We start from the raw sequence: 18,399 nt of genomic DNA, 5'->3' as shown, positions 1-18,399 counted from the left end.
GACAAATAATTCCACAGGAAGCAAGGAGTCCCAAACAAACTGTAACTCTTAAACCCCCAGACTTCTTTCTTGAGATAGTAGACAATTATAAATTGATCCACATTCATAAAAATCTGCATCCCTAAAGAGGAATCAGGCAGCTGGCAACGAGGAAAATTTCTCTATAATTCCAACCAACTCGGAACAAAGTTGCTGGTAACTGTTCACTTTTGTAGCCATCCAGCCCAGTCAGTTTGACTGCTGTATCCACAATTGATCGGACAGTCCAAAGCTAAAGTTCCCTCAGCAGGACGGTAACCTGCTTAAGAAGCGACAGTAATCCTCTTCCCCTTGGCTACTGGAGTCTTGACCTCAAAGCATCCCATACATCCCAGCAATGAGAAGCAGCTATATCCAGCATTTATAAATGTCCATCGCCTCAGTTTCCCCAATTCCATCAAGTGTAATTCCACAGAAAGTAAGTAGATCCAAAATGGGAAATCAAGCGTTGCCTGTGTTCTTCCTCTCACACACACACACACATTTCCAGGCCGAAGTATTGTTTGTAGCATCCAAGTGGTTGAATCAATGGTCTGCAAGATATTCTGTGACAATCCACTCTGTTTGTAGACTTCACATATTGAAAACTGAGAGCTGCTTATCAGCTTCTAAACGCTCTGTAGGCTCCGATACTCCGGATATATCCCAAACAGCCCGAAGACAAAAGCAGCAGCCAAATAGCTCCATCTGGTAGTAAGGATATATCCAAGGAAGGCCTTGATAATATCCACAAGGAAGACACGTCCTTCTGGAAGCAGGTAACCCCAAAACTGAGGCTGCACAGGAGCTCTCCCACCATGTGATCGCCCCAGTAGATATCCAATCTGCTGCAGGAAATATCCTCTACGATTCAGTGAGGTACCAGCCACTGGGAGAGAAATAACTTCCGTTTCCAACCCAAGATAGGAAACATTGAGAATGCCCAAAACTTTAAATCCATCGGGGGCCCCTAAATACGAGTTTCTGTTTCTCACCACATCAAATACAAAATACCTGCCTACCGAAACCTTGGAACTTACCCATCAAGTCTCCGCTCATAGCGTCCTTCTCGTGCATGAAGTGATGGTGGGGGACCATAAGTAGGCCCCCCACCACTTCCTCTGAACCCAGAAACCTCTCTACTACGAGAAGCTATGGAAACTGTATCATCCAGCCCCCGGGCAGCACTCGGAATAGTGCCTGGTTCATTATAATCCGTGCGAAGGTCTCTGTCTCCCATTTTGTTGACGGAGTTGTGAGCTTTCTGTGCACTCTTGATGTCCACAAAATCCACAAAGGCAGCCACTCCTCCTTCAGACCCCCGCTTGGGGAGAATTTTGACACTTTCCACGCGGCCATATCTGGGGAGGGATGGGGGGAAGAAAAGTAAAGTTATTTAGATCAATAATTTTCCAAAAAGTAATAATAATACTTTTCCAAAACGTTTGCTTTTTGGATAATTTATATTATATATGTATAGGACATGACTTACAAAGTGGCTTTCTGTTAGAGGCACCTGTTTCTATATGCTTACTGTATGCAGAGGCAGCAATCCATATCAGGTGTCTTGGTCTCCTCCTCGTATCTGAGACAGAGGATCTCACTGAACTCCATCTGGCTAGATGGGATCCCAGTAATGAGATCACAGGAGTGTGTCTACTCTTGTGAGGATGCTGGGGACTGAACATACACAGGTCTTCGTGTTTGGACAGCAAGCATTTTGCAAACTGGGTTACCTTCCCAGTCCCCAAAATGGCTATTTAAATAACTCCCATTTAAAACACACGGAAACCTCACAGACTGTTAATTCATTTGCACGGCCATCTTGTATATACTCTGAAACAAGTATTTGCACGTCATTATTTTACTACTCTCCTTTGTAGTTACTGAAACTATCCTTACTCTTTCAAGAACACTTAGCTAAAATGAACAAGCTCCTCGAAAGTTCTCAGTAATCCTTACATCATAAGAAAGACTATTAAACCTAAAATAAAATCAAAGTGGTTTTAAAACACAAAAGTGGGATGTGGTGGCTCATGATGGCGGCTCCAACACTCGGGGAACAGGAAGGAAGAGGGAGAATTAAGAGGCCAGACTGGCTACGTGGCAAGTTCTGGAACTCACGGGCTTCATCATGACAACTTTCTATTTATTCAGTCTATGTATTCGTGTAGGCATGCACATGCTACAGTGGGCAAGTGATGTCAGCTGGTTTTCCTCTGTCCACTGTGTGGGCTCTGAGGATAAACACAGACCTCCAGCCTGCACTCGCGTTCACCCTTTAGCCACTCAGCCGCCTCAGCAGCCCAACACTTCATGTGCTTCCTTTGGGGTGGGGGAAGGCTTGTCTACTTCTGCCTGCCCTGCATCTGAGAGCTGGACTCACAGCACGCACCACCACCATGGATGCCTGTGCGGCGCTGGGAACTGAAGCAGCCTTTTGTGTGCTTATCACAGGGCATGTCAGAGAGGCAGAAGCAGCACTTTTAATACAGCATGAATTCACGGACAATCTACAACCACAGCTTCACGTTTCCCCCCAAAAAGGCTAGTATTACCAGAAAGCAGATCTCCAGTCCTAGGATGATTTAAGTTACTGCTTCTTTAAAATGAAACACAGAAGCAAAGTCTGTCTTATCAAAAAACTCTTCTACAGGTGAACAAATTATTTGTTACAATTGATTGACGAGGGCCAGTAAGATGGCTCTGCAGGTAAAGCTGGCCCAAAAGCCTGACATCCCTGAATTCAACCCAAGAGAGTTCGAGGCCAGCCTGGTCTACAGAGTGAGTTCCAGGACAGCCAGGGCTACACAAAGAAACCCTGTCTGCGTGCGTGCGTGCGTGTTCAGTTCTTTTATAACTTAGGGGAAGGTTTAGTAGAGATTTAAATGATTCTTCTCATACAAACAAAATACCTTTTAAATATATGACAAGAGACTTGAGTCTATAATTAAAAAAAAAAAAAAAAAAAAAACCTCGCCATACAATTTAACTTTAACTTGAAAAAGCAGGGGGGAGGGGGGACTCACTACTTCTGGCTGGCCTTCCTATGTAAACCAGGCTTAACCTTGCACTCTTGCCTGCCTCTGCTTCCCAAGTGCTGGAACTAAGGGCATGCATCATTGTGCATGGCTAAACTGACTTTTTTAGTAAATAGACAAAATGCTTTGAGAGTTCCCATGGGGGAAATTGATTTCCCATGGGGTGCCACACACGTATAAATCTTGATTCTGTAATCCCAACGCTTGGGAGGTAAAGACAGGAGGATCAAGAGTTCAAAATCACCTTTAGCTATATGGCAAGTTCAAGGCCAGCCTAAATTTCAGGTGAGCCTGTTAGAGAAAAGGAGAGGGAAAGGAAAGGGAGGGGAGGGGAGGAGGGGAGAAATCTAGATATTTTACTGTAATTATCTAGCTGGCTCATGACTGACTTTTCTAAAGACTCAAGCCCTCCTTTGCCTCCTGAGTTTTATGACTAAAAACATGTGACACTTGGCCCAGACAACGTGTTTTTTTTTTCCTTTCCTCCATCCCCTCCTCACAGCTTTCTTCTTTTCTCTCCTCCCCCCCCCCCCCCCCCCCCCCGGTCTTCTGAAACAGAGTTCTTCTCTCTTCTCTGGATAGCCCTGGCTATCCTGGAATACATTCTGTAGACCAGGCTGGCTTCCAACTCAGAGATCTTCCTTCCTCCGCCTCTGAGTATTGAGACTAAAGGTGTGTACCACCACCTCTCAGCAACTTTTTGCTTTTTTATATTGTGTATGTGTGTTTTGTCTGCATATATGTGTGTGCAGTGTGCACATGCCTGGTGTCTTCTGAGGTTAGAAGAAGGGCTGAAGCCGGGCGGTGGTGGCGCACGCCTTTAATCCCAGCACTTGGGAGGCAGAGGCAGGAGGATTTCTGAGTTCGAGGCCAGCCTGGTCTACAGAGTGAGTTCCAGGATAGCCAGGACTAAACAGAGAAACCCTGTCTTGAAAAACCAAAAAAAAAAAAAAAAAACCAAAAAAAAAAGAAGGGCTGAAACAGCAGCTATTGATGGGTGTAAGCCACCATGTGGGTGCTGGGATTCACGTGCTCTCTCATCTGCCCGAGCTGGCCCTCTGGCCCCGAGAGGACTTTTCCCTAACACACACCATTTTCCACCCCTACCTGGCTGAACACAGAGGGTTAAGTAATCATCTAAGTTTTCAGGACAGAATGAAAAACTACTCAAAACACCGTCAGGTTTCACCAAGCTTGGTCTTTCAACATCCTGAACTGTCTACAGTAAACACTAACAGTCCTTAGAGAGCTTGAGGAATGTCACTTCAGTATGTTAATAACCTCAGATTGTATATTTGAGAACATAGAAGAAAAGCCAGAGACTGTAAGAGGAGACTGAGACTTTAAAGTCGTGTTCTGGAGAGCCCAGCCCAGGGGTTACAATCATGCATTGCTCTTGCAAAGGACAGGGGCTCAGCCCCCACAAGCTGGGTCAAATGACTCAAAACTATCTGTAATTCCAGCTTCAGAGAATTTGATGGCCTCTTCTGGCCTTCATATGCACCTGCACATGTATTACATACCCACATGTGCCTGCATACATATAAATTTAAAATAAAAATTACATTTTTAGGGACTGGAAAGATGGCTCACTGGGTAAGAGCACAGGCTGCTCTTGCAGAGGACCTGGGTTTGGTGCCTAGCACCCACAGGGCAGCTCACAACCAGAATATCTGATGTTTTCCTCCTGTCTCCATCCACAGGCACCAGGCATACATGTGGTACACAAACATACAGACAAGCAAAACACTCCTACACATAAAATAATTAAATGTCTGTGTGTATATATATATTATAGTTATCCAAAATAGTATATATAAAGAACATGTATGTGTATATATTTATGTACACACACACACACAAACACACACGTACTGTTCTTCTAGCAGACTTGAGTTCATTTCTGAGGGTCAGTATCAGGTGCACATTGTCTGTAACTCCAGCGTCAGAGCAATGTGACACTGTTATCTTTCACAGGTACCTGTAACTCAGTCATGTGTGTATACCTACACATAATTAAATACAATTTTGAAATTTTTTTAAAGGTAATGTTCTAGGGACTTGATACATGTTGGGAACAAACATTTCGTGGAATTTACAACTGCGCTTCCCTAATAGATGAAAAGAAGGCCCTTCCAAGTCTAAAACCAACCCCTCACTCAGTTCTACACAAATCTCACTTCACACTTCCTAGAGCAACACTGACTGGGCAAAGCTGAAGATAAACCCGCCCTGGCGCCACAGTAACATAGCAATAAACAGACAAGGCAGTTGGAGAAGCACCTCAGTGGTGGAAAGCTGGCTGTGCATGCAGGCCCTCAGTTCAGTCCCTACTACCTCAGGTTAAATAGCATCAGTACATCGAAGTCATGATTTCTCTCAACACCTCCCTCACTGAATTACCAAATGCAAAAGTAATTTTAATTCCACCAGTTGAAACTGGTCTCATAGGCAACAACAACCAACCTCCACATGTTCATCTGCATGACCCTCCCACTTCTTTTTTTTTTTTTAAAGATTTATTTATTTCATGTATGTGAGTACACTGTAGCTGTCTTCAGACACACCCGAAGAGGGGATCGGATTCCATTATAGATGGTTGTGAGCCACCATGTGGGTGCTGGGAATTGAACTCAGGACCTCTGGAAGAGCAGTCAGTGCTCTTAACCACTGAGCCATCTCTCCAGCCCCGACCCTCCCACTTCTTAGGCCAATCAGTCCTCCCAGAGTCATTCTTGAGACAAGACAACAGAGCTGACTGGGTAATGAGAATAATACAGCCAAGTTACAACAGAACTGCACCTACTAATGAAACTAACAGAGTCACGTTCTCCACCTAACATTACTTGGCAGCAGCTAGAGAACCCGTCTGAGGGCTGGGAGCAGTAATTCAGTGACAGGTGCCTAGCATGCCCAAGGCCCTGGGTTCCAATTTCAGCACACACCACACACACACACACACCACACACCAGAGAGAGAGAGAGAGAGAGAGAGAGAGAGAGAGAGAGAGAGAGAGAGCGCACACGCACAACCTCACCCCTCTAGCTTCTAGCACCCTGGAAGCTAACGTAGGAGAATCAAATCAACATTGTGAGCATGCTATACACAGTAAGACCCTCTCAAAACAAAACAAAACGCCAAAATGATTCACATCTATGATCCCAAGACTATAGTGAAAACGTTGGTTTCTCTTTTAAAAACAGGTAAGAATGAATATGCTTTTAACCATAGGTGTGGGATGTGGGGCTGCTTCAGACTGTCCACAGCAGCTGACTATGATTTGCCTCATGCTCTAGCAGGGGTGTGATTCTGCCAGTTGCATACAGTTTCTGCAATTGTGTGACGCTGAGAATTCTGGGGACTTTCAGAGAGGGTATATAAATGCTAGGGCCCTGAGAGAATTGGTGGGTTGTTAGATAGTTGAGTAGTCCTGTGCAAAGAAGAAATTAGCTATCCTGACATCGAGGATTAAACTTCCCCCAAGAAACTTGAAGGCCCAATCAGCAGGAAGTAGTCCACTGTCCCCTTCCTCTCTATCCTTCTTTCTCTCATATTCAGTATCGGGGTTAAAAGGGTGGGAAGGGGTGAAAAAAGAGACCACAAAGTAGCCCAAGTCCAGCCACACAAAACTCAAAAGGTATGTGGAGGAAGGCCAGCCAGTCCATCCTTGGCTACATGATAACCTTTTTCAGACCAAATAGGGGTGGGAGGGATCCTCTTGCCTGCCAAAACAAAAGTTTTTTTGTTTTTCATTTGATTACTGTTGCTTAATTTTTTTTGAGACAAGATCTTCTAAAGTCACCCAGCTGGCTTCAACCAGTGACTCCTCCCTCAGCCTCCTGAGTGCTTGGAGTGCCCATGGAAGCCCACCAATCCCTGCAAGGCTTTACTTCACAAACAAGATTCTGAGGCTGGAGAGAGGCTCAGTGGCTCAGAGCATTTGTTACTCTTGCAGAAAACCAGATTTTGGTTCCCAGCATTCACAAGGTGGCCCACAACCATCTGTAACTCCAGTTCCATGGAACCTGATGCCTCTTCTGATTCTGACCCCCATAGGCACCAGGTACACACTGGTATGCATACATACATGCAGGCAAAACACTCACATACATTAAAATACAAAAATTTTTAAAATTCAAAGGAAGAAAGGCAGGCAGGCAGGCAGGCAGGCAGGCAGGCAGGCAGGCAAACATTACCTCACTATGTCAACTGACACAGCTTCTGAAACCGGGCACACTTTACAGGCATTGTCTACTTTAAGTATATTTGACTACAGTAGTAATTTGCTATGATAATGGCCAACTGTTTGTTTCATGGTGATGTTTTTAAAAATCTAATATTCGAGTTCGAGGCCAGCCTGGTCTACAGAGTGAGTTCCAGGACAGTCAGAACTACACAGAAACCCTGTCTCAAAAAGTTAAAAAAAAAAAAAAAATCTAAATCTAGTGTGCAATTAATTTTTTTTTTCTTTTGGTTTTGTTTTGTTTTTCGAGACAGGGTTTCTCTGTGTATCCCTGGCTATCCTGGAACTCACTCTGTAGATCAGGCTGGCCTCGAGCTCAGAAATCCGCCTGCCTCTGCCTCCCAAATGCTGGGATTAAAGGCGTGCGCCACACCGCCCGGCATGTGCAATTAATTTATATATAAAATTGATTCATAAAATTTAATTTCTAAAGATGGTTTAAAACTCAAAATCAGACAGACAGTAGTGATACCCACCCTTTTAATCTCTGCACTTAGGAGGGAGAAGCAAGGGAATCTCTAAATCTGAGGCCAGCCTGGTCTACACAGAGAAATCCCTGACTCGAAAAATAACAACAACAAAACTCCTCAAAATCCCTAAATCCAGCAAAACTGTCCACCAAGAAGCCCTAGTTCTTTTTCTTGGTTTTGGGGTGGTGAATCAGATCCGGCTATATAGCCCTGGCGACCCTGAAGTCACTATGGAGACCAAGCTGGCCTTTAATTGCAGCAATCTTCCTTCCTCTCTCTCTCTGCCTCTGGGTGTTGTACCAGCCAACAAACTGGGATCCTGGTCTCAACATCCTGAGCTACCCTTGCCATTGGACTGACAGGAATGGAAAGGAAGGAGCAGGATTTACAACTATTTGTTGATGTATGTCTCTCTCTGCCAAAGCAAAGAAAACCCATAGTAGTGCAGACAACCTTGGGGAAAGTAGCACAGATTCATTATAACGAAAACTCCCTACATCTACATGAAAAGTGACAACCTGCTTCATCCCCCACGGAGGAAAAGAAGTAAAGGGAAAGACTAATTAAGTCCACCCGCAAAGGATAGACAAGGCCTGGACTACAGCTCACTGATGAGCACCTGTCTGCATATGAAGCTCTGGGTTTATCACCAACACGGAAGGGAGCAACTGTTCACACGGGGCTGGTGAAGTAGCTCAGCAGGGAAAAGCAGTCGCTCAGTTCCCAGCACCCAGGAGAAGGCTGGCAACTCAGGCTTGTAACTCCAGCTGCCATAGACCTGACGCCCCCTTCTGGCCTCTTTAGGTACCTGTACTATAGCTCCATGATTCTTAAGGCATGAAAGCTTTTGAACTGGTGTTTGAAAACAAGCAAGAATTAGTCATTCTGGTGTAATTATAGTAACAGTGCTGTGGTGTCTTTAAATAGTCTTCCATTCTGGAAGTATTGGAATACTAATGGATAAAATGAGACATCTGCGATCTGGTTCAGAACAACAGTTAGACGGAGCTGGAGAGAGGACTTCCTGGTTAGAAGCAAAACACTAGCTGGGCACAGTAGCCCACACCTTAACTCCTAGCATTTGGGAGGTAGAGGCAAGTGATTTCTGAGGGGGAACAGGCTGACCTATGCAGTGGGTGCCAGGCCAGCCAGAGCTACATTGTGTAGCCCTGCCTCAAAAACAAAATCAAAACAAAAGAGAATAGACTGTTCTTGCATAGAGAACTGGGAGTTCAAGTCCCAGCACTTAACTCTAAGAGATCTGACAACCCTCATGACCTTTGCACACATACTGATGATGATGATGTCGATGGCGGTGATGATGAAGCAACAAACCAGCACTGTGAGGCTTATGCCGGAGAAACAGTTGTACTGGTAATATGAAAAAAGCAGCCCCAAGCCAGGCATGATGGCTCACACCTATAATCCCAGCAGCACTCAGGGAGGCAGACAGAAAAATTGCTCCAAATAAAGAGTGAGTCCATTGGAACACAGCAGTTAGGAGCATAGCATCTGCTGCTTTCCAGAGGACCTGGGTTCAGTTCCCAGTATCTACCTGTAACTCCAGTTCCAGGGATTCAATGATCTCTTCTGGCCTCTGTGGGCACCAGGCATGCATACAGCGCATATACACACATGCAGGCAAAATCATGCAAAAAGTAAAACAAATACATCTTCTTTAAAAGTGGCAGCTTCCCAGCACTTGAGAAGCAGAGGCAGGCAGATTTCTGAGTTCGAGGCCAGCCTGGTCTACAGAGTTCCAGGACAGCCAGGGCTACACAGAGAAACCCTGTCTCGAAAAACAAACAAACAAACAAAGACAAAAAAAAAGTGGCATCTCTTTTTGGGTTGTGCCTTTAATCCCTGCATCCAAGGCAGAGGCAAGTGGATCTCTATGAGTTCTAGGCTAGGCTGATCTAAAGAGTGAGGCCCTGTCTCTGAGGAAAGGGGGGTGGTTTAGAAAGGAAAGGAGAAAAAGAGTTCATGTTCAACTGCACAGTGAGCTCTAAGCACTAGTGGCTACAAAAGGAAACCCCACTGACAGAAAAGACAAAGGGGCGAAGGGAAACCAGATTCAAGTTGTGCCAGGGTCTCTGCCAGAGCTTGGTATGCTCGATGTTCAATTTCAGGAAACCGTTTTCCCAAGTCCACATTAAAGGCTGCTGCTTTCCCTAGTCAGTGTAAGGCTACTTCACTATAACAAATCCTGAAGCCTGTTCTCAGCATGATGTAAGAAAGTTGGTAAATGGGTTATGACTAGCAGGAGAAAAACCACACAGCAGACGGCTGCGCCATTTAGGCTCAAACCCGGATTGGAGCAGAGACAAGACCCTGAGGTTGAGAGTGAGGTAGCAGTAAGCCTTCAGGCTACGCCTCTGACAGAGAAGGAAAGGGCCAGACCAGCAAGCAAAGCCACTCCCAATGCCACCTCCTTTTCTGTGCCAGCCTCACCATGTTGGATTCCAAAAACTTGCTAAGCGCCACCAGGGCCATTGTCCTCACAAGTGGCAGGAGTGGGAGGCAGAGCACCCGGGAGCTGAGTTACAGAGGACAGAAACTACTGAACAAAGTTGTGTGTGTGAGGACAAGTCAGGTCTCTCACTGTTTTAGAAGACACAAAAAAGGAGCAATTTTTTTTTTTAAAAAAAAAAACCTCATCATCCCTTGAGATGAGTTAGTGGGTAAAGGGGTTTGCCGTGGAGAGCTTGGGGATTTGAGTTTGATACCTGGATCTAGCCTCAAAAGTTGTCCTCTGACCTACATACTACATACACACACACACACACACACACACACACACACATACACACACACCCCACACCATGCTCAGGCCTGTACTCAGACATACCATAAACCTACAAAATAATGACAGTAATACTTATAACTGATAACAGAGTAAAAATTCTGATTAACTGAACAGGTCAACTCAGTGTCAAATCATACCATTACAGGTGCAATGTCTCTGAGAAAAGGTGCTTGCTACAAAATCTGAGTTCAATTCCCACAGTAAGAGAAAAGAACTGCAAGCCGTCCTGACTGTGGCACATCCACTGTGAGTTTATATGAGCACACACAAATGTAAATTAAGACACGGCAGCATGTTCATGATTATACATGCGTACAAATGACATACATCTCAGCTCTGCAAAAAAAAAAAAAAATCACAGTTCTGAGCACATAAAATCTTCATTTCTGGGGCTGGAGAGATGGTTCAGCAGTTAACAGCTCATAGTATTCCAAGTTCAATTCCCAGCTACCCGTGGCAGGAAGCTCACAACTGAGCATACAACTCCAGCTCCAGAGAACCTGACGCCTTTGGCCTCCACCAGCACCTTCACTCGCAGGCACAAACCCACACAGAGACACACATGGTAAATAACTGAAAATAAAGTTTTAAGTTTTTGACTTCTACATAACTACACCAAAAGCAAAAAAAGGCTTCTTCCAGGACTGAGGTGTGGATGCTCTAGTAAACAGAAGGCTCTGCCATGCCTGGGACACATATGAGATGCCACGCCTGGGACACGTATGAGAAAGCCGAGGAGCAAAGGAGCAGCAGCTAATCACCAGCTAAAGAAGGGAGGCCTCTCTTCACAGTCCATACAGAGCTCTCATTGATCCTCCTGCCTCAGCCTCCTGAGGAAGGCAATCACAGTGGCAGGGAGCATAGGGAGAGTTGTCACCCAGTGCTAAAGCTGCCAAGTGGAGAATGATAAAGACAGTGCCAGGGCAATTCCAGGAAATCTCCCACAAAAATACCTGTCAGATACCAAGGGGGAAAACACCAACCTAGCTAGGCAAACCTTGTTTTCTTTGTTTTGAGCTAAGGTCTCTCTATATAGACCTGGAACTACATAGAGGTCCTAGAACTCACTCTGAAGACCAGGCTGGCCTCAAACTCAAGAGATCCACCTGCCTCTGCTTCCCTAGTGCTGGTATCACAGTCGCGTGTCACCACAGCTGGTGTAGCCTGGCTGCATAGGAGCACATACCATCCTGTGCATCTGGCTAACTTCCCATTTGTAACTCCAGCTCCAGGGAACTTGATGCTCCCTTCTGACCTCTTCAGGCAACACACACACACAGACACACACACAGACACACACACACACAGATGTAATAAAAAATAAACCTAAAACAGTGATGAACCAAGCACACTATAAAATAAACAAGTCAAGGACCAGAGAAACTCAGTTACCCAGAAGAAGGGAGAATCTGTGTTCTTTCAAACTCTAAGGTGCAGGACAGACTAGAGACAGAGCTCAGAGGTCAGGGTGCTAGGAGGGAGGTGCACTGCTCCAAACTTAAGAAGACGAGAGTCCAGACAGCTAAAAGGAGTAGGCCATACTAGGTCTGGATGGAAAGAGAGCACAGGAGGGGCATGTTTGCACATACCTATAATTTTAGTACTCAGGAGGCTGAGGCTGGGGCTCGTGGGGAGTTCAAAGCCAACAAGACTACAGTGAGGCAGGCAGGCCTTCTTTATTCAGGCATTATCTCAGAATGTTCTAACTTCCTGCAATATGAAAATATACATGCTGGAAAATCCAACATTCAAAAGGGAGGCTGGGGAAAGGGACTCCATTCAAACCCAGCCTGGTTCCACACACACAGTGAGACTCTCAAAAACAACCATATTTTGCTATACTTAAACATGAGTTTTCTACACTAACGTCTTAACTAATCGAATCCAGAGTTACAAGTCAAAAAGGCAGCTCTCTACCTTAATAGACTGCTTGCCTGCCATGCATGACACCCTAGGTGTGATGTCCACCACGCAAACCCAGCCTGATAGCAAGACATGATCCCAGCTCTCAGGTGGTAAAGGCTGAAAGATCAAGAATTCTAGCAAATTAAAGCTAAACTAAGATTAGGGAGAGCCTGTCTGAAAACAAAAGCAACCCAACATCATGGCTTGATGCCAGCATTTGTGAGAGAGAGAGGCAAGAGGGGAATCCCTCTGCCTTCAAGGCCAAGCCTTGTCTATCTACTGAGTGCCAGGGTCCCCCTAGGGTACATTAAAGAGACCCTGTCTCAAAAAAAAAAAAAAAAAAAAGAAGCAAACAAACAAAATAATTCACTGAACTTAAGTTAGGATTTCAGTCAGTCTACTGTAGATTGGACACACGCCCTCCATTTTTTATTCTTTATTTTTTATTTTTTACTTTTTTAAGGCAGAGTCTCACTATGCAGCAGCCCTGGCTAGCCTGGGGCTCACAGAGATCTGCCTGCCTCTGCAGATATCTGGGACTAAAGTAGTTCAGCGCCACACCCAGCCCTGACACTCTTAACTTGTAACTTTGTGGACAGGGACACGTGGGAGAACAATCTAAAATATGCAAGGCTTACTTCCACACACTGAAAACCAGCTATGTATCACTCGAAAATAAATCCCAGACTGGGAGGGAAGACACGGCTCAGCACTGGCTGCTCTCCCAGAGGCCTGGATTTCAGTTCCCAGCAACTACACGGTGGCTCACAATAATCTGTAACTCTGGTCGCGGGGTCTTCACCCTCTTCTGGCCGCCATGTGCACCCAATATAAATGTGGTGTAGACAAAACACCCCTACACACACAAAAAAGTAAAGTAAAATAAAAATCATTCCAGGGCCAAATCTAATAGTTCAACTTTTGTTACCATACAAGTTTCGTAGTTCATTCTAAACACTGGACCGGCTGACTACAACTCAAACCAGTGCTGCTTCTGGTTTAATAGCGAGGTTGAACAGCAGGAACTTGCCATGTGTGAGACTTTAGGCTCCATCCTCAGCTGAAATAAAGAGGGGTAGTAGAAATAATAGAAAGGAAATATATATAATCTCCAACTGGATGTTCAGTGTCTTCATGAAATAGTTTAAATACTTTTAAAATGTAATGGAGAATAAAGGGTCAGGCCTGTAGCCCAGAACCTGGCATGCGGAGAGAGAAACCAACCTGGAGCTATAAAGTCAACCCGTGACTACTGTGACAGCCTGGTATAAAGACTAAAAAATTAAAATTAAAAAAGTAAAAACTGGCCAGGCGGTGGTGGCGCACGCCTTTACTCCCAGCACTTGGAAGGCAGAAGCAGGTGGATTTCTGAGTTTGAGGACAGCCTGGTCTACAGAGTGAGTTCCAGGACACCCGGGGCTACACGAGAAACCCTGTCTCGAGAAAAAAAAAAAAAAAGTAAAAACTAAGAGAAAGTGAGAGGTGGAAGCAACTCAGAAAAGCTGGCTGCCTTCACTTTTTTTTTTTTGTTTTGTTTTGTTTTTTGTTTTTGTTTTTGTTTTTGTTTTTCAAAACAGAGTCTCACTGTGTAACCCTGGCTATCCAGGAACTTGCTCTGTAGGACAGGCTGGCCTGGAACTCAAAAGTCCACCTGCCTCAACCTCCCAAGGGCTGGGATAAAGGCGAGCGCCACCACACGCTTCATCACCTCTATCTTCTGTCTTTATAGCATTCTACATAAAAATATCCAAGGCTTCAGTGTTAACGAGGCTAAAAATATCTCCTAAGCCCAGCCTGAAACCTCTTCCTAAGCATACTAAACAGTAGAATCCCAAGCAACCCGGAGGCTGAAACAAAGATGGCTGGGAAGGTTCTTTCTCCAAGACAGCTGGACAGGTTCCTTGAAAGGACCCCTGTGTCTTCCCACGGTCTGCCACATACATTTTTTTCCAAGAAATAAAATACATTTTAAGTATTCTATATTAATTTTAACGCTATTTCAAAATAACTGAATTTTCCGGATTTTAAAATATGCAAAAAAAGTCTATCATTAAAATAGATACTCAGAATCACAGTATTCAAACTAGAGGTAACTTCATAGAAACCATCTGGGCTCAAGTAAAGAAAGGATATGGCAGTGATGGCCTCTGAACATACCTCAGAGAGAACATAAGGATGAAGAAACTGTGGTATTATCTGATTTTTGTGACCAGAAACATACCTGGGTAGATGTAATTTAATGGCTTTTAACTGGAAAACCACTGTGCTAAAATAAGTAATTTGTTTTCAAAGAAACCTTGTCTTGATAAAAAAAGATTTTTAACCAGTTTCATTCTTTGACAATTTTTAAAAAAGACTTCCCCTAGACAACTACCACATACTATTTACCCTATCTACAAAGTACCAGTGATGGGCGGTCAAGAGAACAGCATGTGTGAAGGACTAAACCCTGAAGGTAAGGCAGAAAGAAGGTTAGGCTTTGAGGGATTCTATTCGTCTGGCACACACCTCGCTCTACCAGACAGCAACCAATTGTTGTGTAATGCCCCTCCAATCCTTCAGCTCAGCTACCATACAAAGGAAAGAAAGGACTTTCTCCATTGTGGCCCTGTAATGGATCTTTGTTAACTAAAACCCTATTCAGAAACAGTCATTTAATTTTCTTAATTCAGCATATGGAGAGCTGTAAAGAAAAGGAACACAGTAGACTTATTATATGCAAGAAGGTACAGCCAATTTTTAAAAATACTCTATGTTCTCAGCCGGCCTTTCTTGGGCACTGGGGGGGGGGGGGGGTAATCAGCACCCTTCCTCCATCTGCTGTGCAGTGAAAGCACTGGTCAAAACCGGAGGGGGTGGGGGTGGGGACCTTTATCTCTGCCTCCACAGCTGTCTGATTCAGCCTCCACGGTTTTCTGTTGTCCTTTTAATCCAAGTACCTACTGCAAAAGCCTAACCACTGTTAAAAGAACATTCGTCTTTGAAGCGTTATATGTAATGTATTCCCAGTATACACCTCTTAATCCTGTAGAACAGTTATTAGTTAATGTTGTAATCAGCTGGGGAAAAGGATAGGAAAAGGCACTCGGGCTCCATTTAATTCGGGCATCTCGTAGTTCTTCTCGTTTTGAGGTCTACAGGGCAGAGGTTGAACGCCATTAAGTTTTCTTATCGTTTTAGTGCCTTTTCATCCTTCTCATTTAAATGACTCAAATTCTATTTTCCTTCCAAGTAGCGATCACATATTTAACAAAACACATTCCACTATATGGAGAAAGAAAGGGATACTGGATCGGCAAATGCATTTTTGTAGGCAGAAAGATAAGCAACAAACCAGAAACAGAGGGTACCTGTTTGGAGGGGTGGGATGGGTGGTGGCATGAGAACTGGGAATTCCAGGGTCAAAGGTGAAGGGGAGATTACTTTCTGTTATCTTCTCATGCTCTGCGCCCATTAAAGGTGTACTAACTAAATAAAAACCCACTCGCCTCAAAGTGAGATCTGTCGCTTTTACAACACAGGAGTTTTGGGGACACACACGTCTGCAAAGGCTTCAAATAATCTTTTTGCCAAGAGCATATGCTTTTGCTCTACTGTAAACGCGGGGTCAGCAATGTGCAGCGAGCCTTCGGCTAGCGCCGCGTTCCTCGGGCTCCCCAGACAGCCCTCCTGCGCGCCTCCTCCCTCCCTCTCCTGCATTCTGAGCGGCTCCGCAGATTCCCACATAAAGTGGGTCCTGGCCGCCATCTTAGAGAGTCATTCACACCAGCCGGACCGCCGCACCACGCTTCCAAGCCTCCCAGGACTGCCCCCCACCTCTTCCCTCGCTGCTCTCCCTCTCCTTCGTCTTGCACAGGGGGTCAAACTCCTGGTCTGAGGCAAGCAGCGCCTCCGAAAATCTGCATAATGGGAAATGTCAAGTCTACCCACCCAACACTGGAGCAGAGCGAACGTGCACATGTCTGCACGTCGGTCTGCAATTTCCCATGCAGAGACCCACAGAGGGCCCACCAGGTGATTAAAGGGGGTACAGCTACAGCGGTGACGGTTTCCACTCCAAGACGAAGAAAGCTGATGCTTTCTCTTCACCGCTGAAGATGTGCTACTAGGGGACAGGGACCCAGGCTGAGGGAGGGGTGGAGCAGCACCGGCAGAGAAAGTTCCCATCTGCTGGCGCTCCAGCTGCTGCACAGTCCCCTTTCATCCCCGGGCACCCTGGCCAACAAGTCTCCGGACCTCCCCCTCTCCCGTGTCTCAGGCACAACGTAGTAAACACTCGGCGTCCCAGGCAGCGCGCACCTCCCCCAGGCCTGCGGAGGGCATCCCGGCAGGTTATGAATGGCCTCACTATGCCCAGCTCCTTTTCACACGCGGGCACGCGCACACGCGCGCCCCAGAGGCGAAGATTTAATACCCCGGTAACAGCAACGGCCAACAGAATCAATGGCCCTCCATCCGAGATAAAGAAAGGCGCTCACGCTTCCCAGGCCTCACCAAAGAGGTTCCAGACCGGGCGACACAACCCATTTTCCCAGGTTGACTTTAATGAGGACGTTCGTTCTCCTAATTATATCCCCTGCACCCACTGTATAGTGGGAATTAATTCAGAGTACGCCCAACTTGGATCCTTCCAGGGTATTGGATAACAGGAGAAATGAATTTCCACAGGCGATCGCAGATTTGCTATGTTCTTTCTCAATGTGTGAAAGTATGAATAAATTCTCATTGTAAGTGGGGTTGCATGCTAAGGCCTCTACCAGTTACGGGACACGCGTTTCTGGGAGCACATAAGCGCTAAATGCTACCAACGCGTATGAAAAGCAACATTTATTTTTACCTTCCACAAGCAAAAAGCATTTAGAGAAACCGAAAAGTCACACCGAATCGCTAAAGATTTGCACTTTTTGACTACTTCACTAACGAATTCCGGGGTGAAGGATCTATTGTAAAAACCGCTCGGTCACCAGCGCGGCGCGGGAATGCATCCGCAGCGCCTTGGCGTTCGCGCTCCCTTCTCCGCGAGCTCCGGGACTCCGGCAGCCCATCTAGCCGCCGCGGAGCGCCAGGCAGCCCGCTCCGCCCAGCGGCGCAGACAGAAGCATCTGCCGCTGCACGAATCTTCGGAGAGCGGCCACTGCTCCGGGTGCCTGCCACCTCCCGGTGCCGCACGACACCAGGCGCGGCTGCCGCGTCCGCACAGCCCGGGCTCTGCCGGCGCTCCGGGCCCCGGCCGGCCGCGCTGGACTGCGAGGCGGCGCGCAAAGAGACGATCCCGCAGCCCCCAGCGCTCCGGCTTCCTCGGTGGCCGCACAGCAGCCGCCCGCCCAGAGCGCCGGGGCCAGCCGCGCGTCGCCGCTCTGCCGGTGGCCAGCAACGGGCCGGAGAGGCGCCCGAGGTGCCAGCGCGGCCCCGGGCCTCGTGTCACTCACCGTTTGAAATGCTCGATGATCTTCTCTTCCCGCACGTTCTCCGGTAAGTTTCCCACCCAGAGGTGCCTGGTTTCCCGGACCATGCTGGGCGGTGTGCCGGCGACCGCGGTGGCTGGCTCCCCCTCGCCGGCTTCGTACGCGGCCGTCAACGCAGGGAGGCGGGCGCCGGGGCGGCGGCGGCGGCGGCTGCGGCGGTGGCGTCGGCAGCGGCGGCGGCTCCTCCGGCTCCCCCCGGTGCAGAGACCATCCCTCTCCCCCAGGTTCTGACTCTCGGGCCTCGCAGCTCCGCTCTGCCGCCACCAAACACCCGAAGCCGACCCTCGCGCTCCGGCGGCGCATGCGCGCGGGCGGCGGCGGGCGGGGGAGCGGGAGGAGGGGCGAGCGAGACCCGGGCGGCCGCGACTACGACGGAGCCGGCGCTCTGGCTGCCGGACGCTTCCCACCGGCGCGCGCGGCCCGCCTCCCGCCGCCTGGCCGCCGCCCCCTG

At 47.0% G+C, this 18,399-nt stretch overlaps 1 protein-coding gene across 2 annotated transcripts in view; it reads right to left on the bottom strand.

The window, feature by feature from the left end:
• Spen (spen family transcriptional repressor) overlaps nucleotides 1-18,399 on the bottom strand; it is a 72,055-nt gene extending 53,656 nt beyond the window's left edge. For both annotated transcript variants that reach the window (XM_034503595.2, XM_034503596.2), the window contains exons 1-2: nucleotides 17,913-18,399; nucleotides 1,059-1,379 (exon numbers count right to left, since the gene is read on the bottom strand). In XM_034503595.2, coding sequence (XP_034359486.1) covers nucleotides 1,059-1,379; nucleotides 17,913-17,995 — 404 coding nt within the window. In that variant the 5' untranslated portion in view covers nucleotides 17,996-18,399. The remainder of the gene's footprint in view (nucleotides 1-1,058; nucleotides 1,380-17,912) is intronic.

Source organism: Arvicanthis niloticus, chromosome 5, assembly GCF_011762505.2.
Source record: "Arvicanthis niloticus isolate mArvNil1 chromosome 5, mArvNil1.pat.X, whole genome shotgun sequence".
NCBI lineage: Eukaryota > Metazoa > Chordata > Mammalia > Rodentia > Muridae > Arvicanthis > Arvicanthis niloticus.
The sequence above is the reverse complement of the archived record's forward strand: the minus strand, read 5'-3'. Positions and strand labels throughout refer to the sequence as shown.